This window comes from Egretta garzetta, unplaced genomic scaffold (genome assembly GCF_000687185.1).
Source record: "Egretta garzetta isolate BGI_Z169 unplaced genomic scaffold, ASM68718v1 scaffold204, whole genome shotgun sequence".
Classification (NCBI taxonomy): domain Eukaryota; kingdom Metazoa; phylum Chordata; class Aves; order Pelecaniformes; family Ardeidae; genus Egretta; species Egretta garzetta.
Genome location: NW_009259424.1, coordinates 1242627 through 1258811, shown reverse-complemented (window position 1 = coordinate 1258811; position 16185 = coordinate 1242627). Strand labels below are relative to the sequence as shown.

At 37.7% G+C, this 16185-nt stretch overlaps 1 protein-coding gene across 1 annotated transcript in view; it reads right to left on the bottom strand.

Annotated features, from left to right (window-relative positions):
* The window catches only part of CTNNA3 (catenin alpha 3), a 505586-nt gene that overhangs the window by 455322 nt on the left and 34079 nt on the right, over window positions 1-16185 (bottom strand). Inside the window, exon 5 of the mRNA XM_009636975.1 lies at window positions 15675-15794. Coding sequence (XP_009635270.1) covers window positions 15675-15794 — 120 coding nt within the window. The remainder of the gene's footprint in view (window positions 1-15674; window positions 15795-16185) is intronic.

The window sequence follows — 16185 nt, the reverse complement described above, 5'->3', positions numbered from 1 at the left end:
TCTTCCACCTGATGAAACCTGAAGCACAGGCAGAGAGGATGCAAATACTATAACCCTTCATTCAGCTGATCTCAGCAATTGCTTACGGTGACCTGTGCCTAAGCTCGGCTCTGAAAAACCTAGTCAACTAATAGTTGAGATACCAGGGGCTATAAGTGCATATTTAAGAATAGAACTGAATAAAATCTATTCAAAGCAAAGTCAAGTACAGGTGCTTTGCTCAGAGTCAGAGTATTCTGTCCCCGAGCAAGCCACATTCTGTAACACATCCTGCTGCTCTTCATGTCTGTCTATGACCTCTGCAACTAAGTGCAGCACCTTGTTAGCAGAGTTCTCCATATGTAGTGGCTTAGTTACATTATTTTTTGCATAATTTTTGTTTTAATATTCTCGTCTTTCCTTATACACTAATCACTTAGGAATATAAAGATATAAAGGAGAATTGGGAGGGTGATACATGGGGTTGGAAAAAAAGGGTGCCTCAAGAAAAAAATAATCATTATCTGCTTTTTAATGGGGAACAGAAGGAAGTACCCCAAAATAATAGCTAAGACTTTTCTCCCTTAAAAAAAAAAAAAAGAGCACTGCATGAAAAACCATTCTCCAAGGCCAGGGCAAGCCCAGGAAAACCCAGACAATTGGCAGGCCCACAGCCTCTTGACATTCACAGTCCAGAGCATTATGATGAAGTTTTTGAAGAGTTAGATTATTTTAAGCACTGGATGCTTTTGGCATTGTGCAACACATATGGTATGTCAGGATCTCTACCCCAAGGTTCTTATCTAAACATATGAGAAAGAGGATATAGTTTCCAAAGAGAAGGCAGAAAGCTTCTGACTGCAGGGACTTGGTCTACTGGCAGAGCTCCAGTTTCAAAATCATCTGGCATAAATACAGTGAGACTAGGTCTATGGAGAAGAGCTTAGCACTTTTATTTGCTGGAAGCGATTCCTGATGAGTTCATGATCCATTTCCAGTGTTCAGAATCTTACAAACACCACAGCATATCAGCTGGGGGGACAGACCAGAATGGAAGTCAAGAAGACCACAATCGCACTGATGCATGCATCACCATTGTTTTCTAAAACCTAAAATAGCAGATACAATGAAGAAAGCAAACAAAAACAGAAAAGAAAAATACTACTTGAATAATAGAGACAGGTATTGTGATAAATGTACCACACCTGTCAAAACACTCACCTTTCCTGCAGAAGTTTTGCATGTAGTTTCTCTGTTAATTTAATCACGTATACTTCAACTAAATGTTTTTAATTTTTTTTATACTTTCTCTTGTTCTTTTCTTCTTTTAAAATAAGACTTATCAGAACTAGAAAGAACAGGTTTTGTTTCTGTACACAGATGTCCTGGCTTCAGCTGGGATAGAGTTAATTTTTTTTTTTTCTAGTACTTGGCATAGTGCTGTGTTTTGGATTTAGGATGAGAAGAACATTGATAACACAATGATGGCTTAGTTGTTGCTAAGTAGTGCTTACACTAGTCAAGGACTTTTCAGCTTCCCATGCTCTGCCAGCGAGAAGCTGGGAGGGGGCACAGCCGGGACAGCTGACCCCAACTGGCCCAAGGGCTGTTCCATACCATGCGACGTCATGCTCAGTATGTAAACTGGGGGGGAGTTGGCCAGGTGGGACCGCTGCTCAGGGACAAGCTGGGCATCAGTTGGTGGTGGCAATTGCATTGTGCATCACTTATTTTGTATATTAATTTATCATCATTGTTGTTGTTGCTGATATTATTTTCCCTTCCTTTTCTGTCCTATTAAACTGTCTTTATCTCAACTGACAAATTTTACTTTTTTCCCCCCTGATTCTCTCCCTGATCCCGCTGGGGAGGGAAGGAGGGAGCAAACGGCTGCATGGCGTTCAGCTGCCTGCAGGGTTAAACCACAACAACAGAACAGATTGCACAATCACAAATACTTCCATTATCAAATAATTGACCCTGTTATTTTCAGCCTAATTTAATTTTTAAGATTGCCCTGGGACAGTTTAGCTGTATCTTGTCATGAACACTAAGACATTCCTTCCAAAGTGTGCTTTGACTGCATAAAACAAACTACATGTTGGTTCTCATATACACCATGTAAAATCTCCATTGATAAAATATTGTTTATCAGGCAAAATCAGAGCCATAAAAGATGAACATGCTCCCCAAGACACACTCCTTGACATGGCGCTCAGGGACGTGGTTTAGTAGTGGACTTGACAGCATTAGGTTAACAGTTGGACTCAATGACCTTAACGGTCTTTTCCAACCTAAATTATTCTGTGATTCTATGACTCCTTCAAATACTTCTCAGATAGATCTCTCACCATTCTAAGATACATTAATGATAACTTCCTGAGATGTGGTTTGAACCACAGGAAACCTAATTTATGCTTGATTGGACTTATGGCTTTTTGAACATGGAAGCATTTGACCTTCCTTGCCTGGTTCTGAGACAAGTTATACAGAACACAACTCACAACTAGAAATTCTATCGCTCTAATAAGAACAGTCAACAGAATGTATTTTGCTCTCCAGGGAGAGAAAAATATATAGAAAAAAGGGGGAAATACTAACAGATACTGATCACTGTATAATCTATTCTTTTATAGAAGTGGAAAAGGCATTCAAGAAAACAGGAGAGACAGGAAAATATTCCTGCCCTTCCTATGCACAGCAGAAGGAGGTCTTAAGACCTGCACAGCCCACAGCCACAGGCTTTCCATGGTTCTGAGGCACAAGGGCATCAGGCACAGCCTTAGTTTCCAAGAGGATGTCCCCCCACTAAGCACTAGGTTTGGAAGCTCTCGGGTTCTCTGATGACATTTACACATATCTTTCAACTTTTCTAATGATTTAGACTTTGCTAATGCAAATGGCTCTTACTGACAACCAAAGAAAACCCATACAAACTTCCATATCCACAGGCACACTTTAAGTTGCCCCAAAATAGCACTTAAAAGAAAGAACAGAAAATTCCTCTGACTCTCATCCATCTTCCCATATTACTGCTGCTTCTTTTCCCTCCCCGTTGTTCTCCATCCTAACAGTAGTTTTGCAAAACACAAAAGATACATAGCCAAATGTCTCCAACAAGCAATCCCATTAATTTTCATGTAGCTTCACACACATACGAAACACGTATTATCTGGTCCTGTTAAAGATCAGATCAAATTCCTTGGCCAGAATAATTAGAAGGAGAAACAATCATGAACAGGATTGTGATCAAGTTTGAAGCTGTATTTTGCCTTCTCTTTGTACCTTCAATTCTGTTTACTCTCTCTTCCCATATCTCTTGGATTTACTGTTGCTACTATTCAGTGCCCTTATATCCATGAGCAGTTCACAACAATTCAAATTCTACATTTCTTCCTCTATGACCGTATAGGTGTTTTTTTTTTTTTTCTTTTAACATCTGTATCAGTGCCTTTCTATTGCAAAATTCTTGCAGGTTTCAAAAAAAATTTACTTTGCCTGTCTATCTGGAAACAGAAAAAGATCAACAGAACAAACACAGCAATTAAGACTCACCTATCACGTCCGTATTTTCCCAGTTGCTAATCCCACTCTTACTCAGCCCTGAACACACAGAGCATTCTATTCTCTTCTCTAGCAGGTTGTTATCTGTTCCAAAAGCGCAGGATATAAATCATGAAGTTCATACTGATTTGCAAAGGAGAGAGGTGTGTGGTGCTCACAGCTGTGTATTGGTTAAATTTACATTACTCCATGCAGAGCTTACTGCTGTTAAATTCTTCCCCAGCAATAGGACTAAGTATAATTAAGGGAAAACACCACAAGGGATTTCAGGAGGAACATTATTTCTGAACAAGGAAGACTAAAGAAAACAAGAAAAAAAAAAATTTGATATCTCCTGGAACACTTCAAATAATTCTTATTTTAGCTGGGAGTGTTAACACATGGGGAATTGTTATGCAGCCCTCTTGATTCTACTGTTCTTTGGACTCTTCTAAAAGGTAGAATGCTTTGTGTCTTTCCTGAACACAACATTATTCAGGAAGGAAATAAAATTACAACTACAGATGCTCCCAAAAAACCCAAACAAAACACACACACACACACACACACCTTGATACTTCCTGCATAGAAATGCTCCCAAAAAACCCAAACAAAACACACACACCTTGATACTTCCTGCATAGACAATACCTGTGGAAGAAGTCTACCCCATGCCACCAAAGTAAGACAATTTTTGAAAGTTTTTCCATTATCTCAAAGTGAATTATACAGTAATAGTAATACTGCTCTGTCTTCTTAATGTTCATTCTGAGTACGATTCACATGAATTGTGTGCTGGTAGCTAACAAAGCCAGGCCTCAAAGTAAAAGGCAAGCAATTTAGTTTTAAAACATTTAATTTACTGAAATCGCTTTTGTCCAATTAGAATAGATTCTGACCTTAGCTGTACTGGTATAAGTTTATAACACCATTAACTTCCCAAAACTACTTCAGATTTAAACCAGTATAAATAAAGTTAGCTCAGAATATAGAAACTAAGTATTGAAGTCAATAAAATAAAATGGAAGGCAGAAGACCTAAGACAGTAATTCTCACAACAGTCTCCATAGACCACCTAGGTTATATAGGTCTATTGATACAGATTCTAACAGAGACAATTGGAAGCAGACAGGACAATATAAAAGCAGTCCTCTGCAAAGTGGATCATTTATGATCCTTGATTATTTCCTCAATACAGAAGTTTACTAAAAAGTAATCCTCTATTAAGAGAAGCTTCCATTAATCAGAAAATATGTCATATAAACTCGAAGTATGCCCAGCTCAGATACATTTCTCAAACCACTGCTCTCTTACCATTTCCAATTATTCTCAAAAATTTTGTACATCTCCAAGCCATCTGGCTAACACGGGGATTATCTTCTTAGGCACCATAAACACACCCAAGGTTTTTTCTTAAATTTATGACTTGTTCTCTGTTATGGAGAAAGCTCATGAATAAGAGGCTGATCACATACAAAATGAATATGATGACAAAATTTACATTGATTACAGTTCAGATATGGATCATAAAGTGGACAAGACACATCACACAGAAACACAGCTTCTGTGTCTCATTCTGTGCGTATCCTGGACATGCGTAAGGAGCTCAGAGGAGCCCAGCAAATCAGCCCAGAGGCAAACCACTCTCAATCATCTGATACACTGCATGCCCAGAGAAGAAAGCTGCCTCACACTGCAACAAGGTCAGCACAATTCGGTATCTGTAAGGAGACAGTACATCAGTTACCCCTGTCTTCTGAACTAAGCAGGAGCCTGCAGCCACTCCACTGCGTTGTCTCATCTTTCTCCAGGAAAGGTTGTGTCCCTTCAGCTACAGAAACTCCCTGGGAATGCCATGCAGTATCCCAGAATGCGGATCCACACTGACTGCCCAGGAACTTCCAGGTGAATTGAGACTGCCATGACTATTGTCAGAAGAAAGCAAACCCAGACAACTTTCAGAAAAGATAGTGGAGTGGTTTGCAATTTTTTGTGGTCTTATAAAATATTAGAACATGCTGGAACAGTTTAAATGTGTTGATTTCCAACGTCCACAGCAAAAAGTCCCTGTTTGACATCAGCATTTCGAGGTATAAAAGTATGCCTTTTATAACTTTAAGGTCAAAGAACAGAATTTCCCTCCGTGGCTGGCTGACTTCTACCAAGGTGATTACTTCAGTGCTGTTAGGATTTTAGGTATTACAACTAACAACTAATTTTTAAAAAATCATCTGTTTAAAGTAATTAACATATTTTGGATCACCAGACACAACGTTAATGCAGTAACACATTGATTTCTCCTGTATTTGTCCATCAGAAGTGCTGGTGACCACTTGTAATTCTAAAATCATCCCGGAGATTTCAAGATTTTTCCCATTTTGCAGTGGACCAGAAAATGAAGCACTCTGAAAAACCTCTGTCAAGAGAAGAAACACATTACCCAGAATTACTAATATCAAACTCACTAAACCGTGTTGGTCTAGTTGAACCAAATCAAATAGAACAGGAACTTTAATCTGAATTTGGAGCAAATACTATTTTGGGGTAGAAGTCAGTCAGTCAGCCTGTCCATCTCATGCTCTTAAAAAATATATACCAAAACGTAACTTTTAAATAAAAATATCCAACCAACTCCAGCAGTTATCTGTACCAGAAATGTCACAGCTAATGACTGCCATTTCAGAGAGTCTAGGCTCTGTAGCACAGAATTATTCCTTTGTGCATTTTAATATACAGATTCATTATTTCACCTTTACTCTCAGCTAAACCATATAATCTACTTCAGAGCGCTGTATCTGTCCCACCCACAGTTGTTCCTCCATATCAGATGCTCTTTATTTCTGTCTTCCTTGCAAGTGTGAGAAACTCTCATTATTTAGGCCAGAAAAATTATCATTGAAATAAGGGCAAGTAGTCACTTTGTCAAACTGCTCTCTAATCCTAGATTCTCGCCATATGCACCCAAGTCTAGTTAAAGTCACTGCATCTTCAGCAGCTCAGAGAATACCTTTTTCTTTAAAACTCCTAGTCATTAGCACAGGGGGCCTGATCTTAAAGTCTCTGCTCAAGAAAATCCAATACCACTTTAAAGTTAGCAATAAGTTTGCCTTAGGAAAGGCTGAAGGAATAAGGCTCACAGACTTAATCAAATTAATTCTAAATCACTTTGCTTCTCTTCCGAGCACTGAATGTTTCCACTTTGAATCTCTGCATCATCCTAAATTTGCACTGTATTTTCTTGATATAAACCAAACAGAAGTAAATCCAAATGCTGGCCTGTATGGAAGTGATTCTCCAGTAGTCTCTCATCTGACTGTTTTTCTATCATTAAAATTCTACTCTGCTATGCAACATCCTGCTTTACCACATTTCCTAATCCATAATACACTTACTGACATTGCAGGCAGTTACAACAGCCACACCCTGAACTATTGGTGGGCACAAATTAAGCTGTAGTAAAAAGGTTTAGCAAGGACACCCCTGTTTGTATAGCAGACTGTATCTGAAAGAAATTATCTTCTGCTTTCCCACATCTTTGACTAGGGATAAATATTTAAAACATACACCACTATGGATTATACCTGAAGACCAAACAAAAGCTACTATTACTTCAAAAGATAGTACACTATCTGCAAAATGACATTTTTTACTACTTGTACTTAAACCGCCCAGTGAAGTGTTGCTGGAGAGCAGGAGCAGCAGAGTGAAACTGGAGGTGTCCACATTAACCTATCAGCTGGAACCTTGCCTGGTTCATCACTGAAAATCTGCCTCTTTCTTTTTCACCGTACTTGTCTCCTTCTACCTTACTCCTTACTTCCTCAGTTGCGATTAGAGCACCTCTCTTAAAACTGTACTCTACAAGGTCCTGTCTAGGGAATAGCCAATCCTTTTGGTCAACATTTACAAGTAAATGGGAAGCAGCAAGGAGAGACTAGCGTGTCCAGTAATTTAGCATTGAGGAATTGCAGGGCAGGAATTTATTAGGATGACATGGGTGATTAGCAGCTGATTAAATCAGGTCAGGGTAATCTGCCACTGTTTTTTGAAAGTGGTCAGGTGAGCTCAACGTGTAGCACAGTTTCATCTAGCATCAACATGAAACAGAGTTATACTACTTAACTCTGTTTTACCAGTGATGTCAATTTTTAAAACACACTTGACATATTTCGCACTCTTTTTTTTTTTTTTTTTTTTTTTTAGTAAACTCTACTGAGAAATCAAAAACTATTAACCTGAAATGATTTATTCCTTTTAAGGCTCACCTCACTCCTGCTGTATAAAACCACAGTTTTGTTAGCTCCTTGACAGGACGTTGCTGCCTAACAGAATACTGTCATTGTCATATTATCAATTATTGCTGCATCAGTAAGTACCATTCTCTTTAGACTCTGACCCCATTTACATTCCACAAATTCTGGTTTTGTCCCTCATTAGAATAAACATATCATCTGAAGTATCAGTGTATTTCATTTGGGGAAAAACAAAAATCAGTTTCTGGTCTACCGAAAGAACACAGGGCTCTAACCTGAGCCATGAGATATCACTGAAATAAAATACCAAGACATCAAAATTCATATAGGACACATATATGGTACCATACCAAATGCTTAGGTACAAAATCAGTGGTGTTTGCAAGTCCCCCATGGCATGCACTCAAAATTCTTTATAACCTTTTTAAGTCATGCCCTTTTAGTGTCACTTACTTAGTTGTTATTGTAATTTAATTCCTAGCTGAAGATCTCATTTCCTTCCCACTGTTATACTCAATTTTGTATGGTTGGTTTGTTTTAAATTACCTGGGCACTCTGTGGTTAAACTTAAAGCATCATCTATCCTTGGTTCCCAAAGCCATTTTAGATATATTTATCAGAGACAAGACTAGACTGGAATATTTTACCCAAGCTGAGGACATTTTAAGCACAGGTAAACAGTAACGCAGGTTCATAGAAGCAGGAACAGACACATCTTTGGAAAGACTGGGGCGGGGGGGGAAGCCTCTTTAGCCCTCTGTTCAAGTCCCAGGCTCCCTACAGGTCCTCATCTGTTTTCTCAAGAAAGTGAAAAGTAGGTTTAAATAAACCCCACACATCTATGTCAACCTCCTTACAGCACCACTGCTTTTATTCCTGAAAAGTATATAATTATTTCAAAACATCCTTTTTTTTTTTTTTTTTTTTTAACATTTCCCTTGTGATATCAAAGTTTTAAAGGGCTTTTTGCCATGGGCACCTCAGATAATAGTGCGACTCTTCTTATCTTGCAGGCTGAAGGCTTTACATACTATTTGTATCTTCCACAGACTATATGAAAGGGGAAAAGAGATTATTTCTCATCATTCTCATTCTTGATGCAAGATAAACCAGAATTCTGCCCATTTCCCCAAAATTCCAGAACACTTTCACTAGCTCACACCAGAATATTTCAAAGACGTGCCAGACAGCTATGCTTTTGCCTTCATGACTGGATTTTCAGCAGAATTTGAGTGATTACTACTCGCCTTTTGCATTTGGAAGACAAAAATATACCTCCCTGTTTCCTTAAATATCATCCATTTATCACAGCTGTGGAAAAAAGCAATTAAGTGCAAATGTTTCCTCTTTGAGTTTTGGGTAGACCCTTATTGGTCCAAAAGAGTAAGCCCACCCACTCTTCAGTTTGTCAGTGTTCATACTTTCAGCAAAAATTTCAATACCTTTTTAAAATTAGAGTATTCCTTCATAATGAAACTTTTAATTCCTTACTAAAAATCAGCTTCTTGTTATTCCCTCAATCACATTGACTAATCAGGCTGGATTCTGAAGCCATCAGCATCAGGCAGCTTTGGCATTAGCCACAGAAAAAGTATCAGGCACTTAGATGCAAATGTGACCAACTATACTTCCTGGTTTAGTTTCTTGTCTATTTTACCTAATTTTGATGCTCAGATTTCTACAAGTAAAAACTGTATCTATGAGAAGACCAGCAAAACCTTCCTCCTGCTCCTTGTGCAGCTGCACAGTGAGCACACCAGATCTCTGTATCATGAGCCACACACACAAAAAAAAACCCCAGAAGCTGCCAAACAGTAGGTCTTTTTATAAAGAAATTCTCTACTATGTCTCATTTTTTTTTCTTGTCGTTTGATTTCTCGTTCCTTCATATGGAAAAGGCGTGACCTCTTCTCGGAGATCCGGTTTCCATGCACAGATGGGAAAATTGTGCACATGGAGATACAAACTGCTTGCAGCTTAAAATCATGCAAGACTAACACGACAGAGAGACAAATCGAATTGAAGAGCTGAGCTGTAAAACTGTGGTGCATGCAGTGGCAAATTTGATGGGCAATACAAAACTATTCCACCCCGCCACCCCGAATACGTAACAAAAAATTGTAAACAAGGGAGTATCAGCACTTTTGGGTGGGCAGGGGAAAGGAAAACCTCCTCACCCATTAAGCACACCATATAGACACATAGGACAGACAGAAGCAATGGATAAATGACAGAGGTATAAACATGGAACTATGAAGAGATTTCAGGTGGCAGAAAACAGAATTGTCATAATTTTACAGTCTCTTAGTTACGGAGACTGATTTTTTGTTTGCTTTTTTTTAAATAAATGCATAAATCAATACTTTTAATTACACAACAACATGATAGTTGTTCTTATGTCAAGGAAAGATAATAAGCTAGAATGCTGGAAATACAACCTATACACCCATTTTATAATTTATATGGTGTGACTAAATTTAAAGAAGGAATGGAAAGAAGGCATTTTCAGAAAAGCTTGTGTGAATCAAATATCTACATGTCCTTAAAATCACTCTAAAGTGAAGCACTAGGTAGGTTTGAAAATTCTTAAACAAGAACTCTTAACACATCCAACCCTACAGATGAATAGACAGAGCGGTAAATACAAAAGTAAACAAACACCCATTTATTAATCCAGGATGGCAATTCAAAAGACATAATTCTGCCTTTACCCTCAAATACACAACCAAATGTACTGTCATTCTTAAGTCTAGGAAAAAAAAATTATGAGTTCTCATTCAAATTCATTGAATAGTGCAAGCCTTAAAAATTTCCATAATAATTCCTGCACTTTGATTTGCATCTCAGTTACTGCACATCTTTTACAAAGGCATGGATTATGGATATAAAGGCTACAAGCAGTGATTAATGTACTGCACCTCTTAACTAAATCATCTCAGTGGTTAATTGTCAAAAACATTCATTTTCTTTCTGGTTTGAACTTTTCTGACTTCCATCCATTGGATCTTGTCATACTTCTGTATACTAGAATAAAGATTTAGTTAAGTACCTCTATTTGTGATATTTCTAAGCCGTAACGTTTTCCAGATAAGCTACAATAACTGAGCTCCTCAAGTTTTTCATCATAATGCTTGTTTTCTTGACAACAAATAATTCACCTCTACCCTGAACTCCCTCCAATTTTCAGCACACTTTTTAAAGTGTTTGTCACACAATAAACCTGCCAGTTGATAGATGATAATCTCTTTTGAAAACTTGGCTCCAGTTTCTGGAGTAGAGCACTTTGGTGAACAAATCTCATGCTCAATACAATGCCATGTTAAAAAGCAAAGCGAACAATCAAAGGTAGAGAACAAAAGTGCACTTATTCCATTTTAACAAAGAGAAATACCATTTGACTGTAGAAACAAGTCTTCATTCCAAAATTAAGAATTTTAAAACGTAAATTTGGCCTGTATGATCACGAAGACAACTGCAGTACTGATAATGATGGACTGCTCTGAAGAAAAACAGGCTAAGGGCTCTGCTCCAACTGTTGGAAGCATTATTTCTCCTAAGCAAAGTAAGTTACTGTGTACCCCATAAACGTCTCTGATACAGCCCTTAATTCCGTCAGTTTCTAAAACAACTTCTTAAATTATTCTAAATACAGCAATCATCAGGAAGCAATTCTAAAAAGATTTTTAAATGGAATAATCTAAATGGGTTCACATAGATTCAGTCCTTTAACGCACAATTATCTTGACGTCACACAAATTAAAATAAGTAAACCTTAAATTAGCATAATTTTACAACAGGATACTGCTTTTGTGTGCATTCATATCCTAAAGTTCTGTTGTCAACTGTTAGATTACCACATTGCTGGACACTTCTAGGCAAAATCTAAGTGTCTTTGAATTAGAGCCAGCACTGCTACAGGCATCCTAAAGGCACTGTTAACACTAAGAACAGCAGCAGCAGAAATAATTTTTCAGTTTGACAGGTGCTAAATACCACTGAATTTGATTATAATTTCATTTTTATTGTAGCTATTGCCCAACACTCCTGAAATGACCTTACAGCAAGATCATTATAATGAATGGCCTTAAACCAGTATTGTTCCAGCTGAACAATATATGGACAGCTTCCCTTCAATAGGAACAAGGTCCCATACAGGAAAAAAGGGTGTGCACCTACTACAGTATCCCAAGAAGAGTGCTGGGATCTATCACTAAGTCTCCTCTTATCCCAAAGTGCTTTACCATTTTGTCCTATCTCATTTCCCCTGTAAATATTCATATTGCTGATGTGTTAATATTTAGGTTGATACAAAACAATGCTCAATGTAAAGCTTACTTAACTCTTACTGGAAGCATTCCAATAAGTCACAGAGCAAGAGAATAGTTTTACTACTCATTGTGGCCCAGAGCTATTCTTTTTGAGAGTAAAATTTCAGAGATGATAGTCAGTATCAAGGAAATTAAAAGCTTCTTTTAATTCAAAGGAATTGCCAGACTATCTCCTGGTCAAGAAAGAAGAACTACATTTCCTGGAGACAGGTATGTCCTGGAAGGCTTCAAAATGGCAGACGGGCTATAAACTGATATTCTCAACCCAAACAAATTTCTCTAGTGGATGCAACTGAACCCTAGAAACACGCAGAAAGATTAGGTCAGCGCAAGTTAGACAGATGAAGGGACATCCATCTGGATAGGGGAGAGAGTGCTAAGTGAGCAAATGAGTAACAAAATAATGAGATCACCAAAAAGCAAGTAATTTTAAGTCAGTTTAGCACACTGAAGCATCTCTATACAGGGCCACACAAATGCCAGTACAGGAAAAATGAAAGGCACAGAAACATGAAGCCCATGTTTCATGAAGCCCATGTTTCATGAAGCCAGGGCTGTGGGTGGGTCTGCAGCAGCTGGCACTCAGCTTGGCCAACCAAGAGACCACAACCTGAGTGTGAGCACATCCTGTGCATTTCTTCCCCTGCATTGTTCATCAACATTTGCAAGGGTTGCAACCTTTTTTTTTTTGCAAGCAACCAACAGTAAGAAGGAAAGCTCTGACATGCAGCAATATATTTGGGAGCAGACTTGAATATGGTGGGAATTCATCACAGACAGCAACAGTAACTAGACCTGGCATATAAATGTGATTCAATATTTCATATTGTGTTTGGGACACAGAAGAATGGCGAAGAGCATCGTGACTAGATGTCAACCACACAGTTCATCTTTGCCAGATTAAAGTCTCGAACTCCAAGAACTGCCCATCTTCCTCCTCTGTAATCACCAAAGAATTTAGCCACCCTGACCAGTTCCATGCCATCTCATACATACATTCAGCCTATTTGCAAAATAAGAATATGAAAACTCTGAGAAGTTTGACCAACATATGCTAACAACTTTGGGATTTTTATATAAAGGAAGCGAGAACCGAATTCTTGACCTCACTGCCCATTTTAAAGAGACGTTTCTGTTGGTAATCTGCTGGCTATCTGAAAACTCAAGATCTTCTACCCCATTCTGAAAAGTTGCCAGTTAAAAACAACTTAATATAAACCATCATCCCAAATGTGTTTGCTTCTTGTATACTTCTATCACTCATAGAAGTTTGGTCTATATTCATAAATCAGAGTCAAAGTGGGTCATTTTAAACATCCTTTAAAAAGCACAGTTTTAATTTCCCATCTGTCCTGTGAACTTCAACACTGAGGAATTACATTTCTGTATTGCACTTTATGTCTCATGTCTGAAAAATAAGGACAGAAGCAGATAACAGTATTTCATTCAAAAGCAATATTCAATAATTTGACTACATAAAACACTTACTTTACCATGAATGGATTCATATACATATTGTACACAATTGTTTGTCTCCAAACAGATGGTAGTGACTCAACATTTTGCCAGTGGGGCTATGAATATACCCTTAATCTAATAAGAGAGCATGTAAGTCGTTATCAATGAAATGCACACGCTCCACAAACTCAGACACAACTGTCACAAACTCATAACAGCTTCAGTCCCAATCCAGGTCTATGCTTTTTGCACAGTAATCAAACCAAATCTTAATCTTTTCACAGACAGATCACTTTCTTTCCAAAATAAGATACAATTTAAAGCATCTTCTATAATAAATAGAGATGGCAGCTTTTCAAATTCCTTACTGCAGATTCTCCAAGCAAGTTGTATTGAGATGAGTCTCAGTACCAAAACCAGGTAAAATAGTACTCAAGAGAACTATAAAACTACTGATTAGGTATACAGTGCAAATTAACTAAGACACAGAGAACTTCTCTAGTCTCCCTCACTTGTTTTTGCTTTGGGGGTTGTTGGGGTTTTTTTAATAATTTCAGCCTTTGCCTAGTTTATTTTCTTAATAGCATTGTATAACACTTTACAAAGATTCAATCACAGAAGAGAAGATAGAACAGCCTATCTTCTATTCTGTGACTGAAAGCAGGAAGTGATTTTACACTTAATACACCTTTACTACCTCCAAATGCAAAAGCTTCTGCCAACACAGTTAAAAATAGAGCAGAAACAGCATGGGGAGGTATATGTATGCCTGATATCAAACAAGGATTTTGAGATTCTCCAAATGGCTTGAAAGTGTGAAGTATTGAGATGGGAAGGGTAGTGAAGATCTGAAAACAGGAGAAAAGATGCCCTGCTCAAAGTGAAATGAAGTATGCTACTGAAGCATATTCAGAGTCTGCTAGAGAACCAGACATATATCACTCAAAATAACAAGGAATTTTGTAAAGTTGAGAGTGAGAATTCAGACTAGAGAAAGCTACTCCCAATAAAAGTGTGATGACAGCCTGAGAAATAATTATAGCATTTGCACTTCCCTGGCTCAGAGACCCTCTCCAAGCCCTTGCAGATGTGACATTATGTTTGACATTATTATGAGATCAGATAACATAAACCCACATTAGTTGTCAGTTAAAACTTTGTCTTTTGGTTGCTGGCAGTGCCATGTCAAAGGGTTCAAGGAACTATGCTACAATGCTACCAGAGTAACAGCTCCCACCACACTGAAACTCAACCAAGCCAACTGCTCCCTGACCTCCCTATCTCAAGAATCAAATATTCATGTGTTCAGATACCATCTGTCCCTGAGCCCTTTCCTAATTTTTAACTATCTCATCAATTAACTGATATAAACAGCTGTAAGTGATCTGCCCCCAAGCAAACGAAGTGTTTGACAACACTGACACCAAGTGGCAGAATTCAGAAAAACATAAACCAAAAAACCCCCACGTAGCAATGTTAGAGCATTTCATCAGTATGCTCTGAAAGAAGCAAAGTCTTTTTTTAACCAAGAGCACAAACAAATGGTTTAGAAGAGCTGACATTTTCACAGAAGCCATGCATAAGTGACGTAAAGTACATCCAACATTAAACACATGTTAACGATTCTATTTAACCTTGATCTTGCAAGCACAAGTCAAAGACCGCGTACACTTCTAAGTTTTATGCAATCTAGCCTTGTAAGTTCATTTCTAAAGAAGAAAAAATTAGTGCTTTCCCTGCACAAACAATATCTGATTCCATTAACTTATGCGGATTTTGTTCATTTTTCAAGTCAAAAAATCCAAACAGTACTTTTATGCCCTTTAATTAATAAAAAAAGTGTTATGTGTTAATGAAAACTTTAATAGTCTGCTAAGTCTCACTCACTTGCTTTACTTATCTTTCGTTCTGTTGAGAAGTCAAAAACCATGCAGTCCAACATCATATGCATTAAATAGGATTGTCACCCCTACTACTGGCTTACCTGATGACATTACACAAAGCATAAAACCCTAGTGATAAAACAATAACTCTATCAGATGCATCAGTTTTACCACCCATCATGTTTATACCCAGTATTCTATGACTTCATACCAAGCTTCCATGTTCTTACCTGCTGACGTTTGTATGCCAAATAATCAAGATTTTCCAGATCTTTTCGAAACTTCTGGTAGGTTTTCTGTAGGTCAGATTTACTGGACACATTTCTTAAAGATTCAAATGTTCTTTGGAACTGTGATAGTAAAAAAAAAAACACCAACCAAATATCATCATTCACACAGTTGCTGTATTTTTACCTGTATTAGGATTTTATTCTACTAAATACTAATTTTATGGAGCGGTGTCACCTCTTGAGTATACCACCTTCTAGACATTCCTGCAATTTTGTTTGAAATCAATCCCAGAATTCAATACATCGTACATACACCCTGTTTAATTAAATTAAATCCTCTAACTTCATAGGTCAGACTTGCATAAGACAAAATATTAGCAATCAACACAATCTCTAAAGGTTAGTTCTTTTTCTATGCCATGTTAGAGGATGGAATATATTCATAATTTTTTTTTTCAACCAATAAAAGCGTATGCAACTTTACACAGGCCATGAACTCCCCATTCTATCA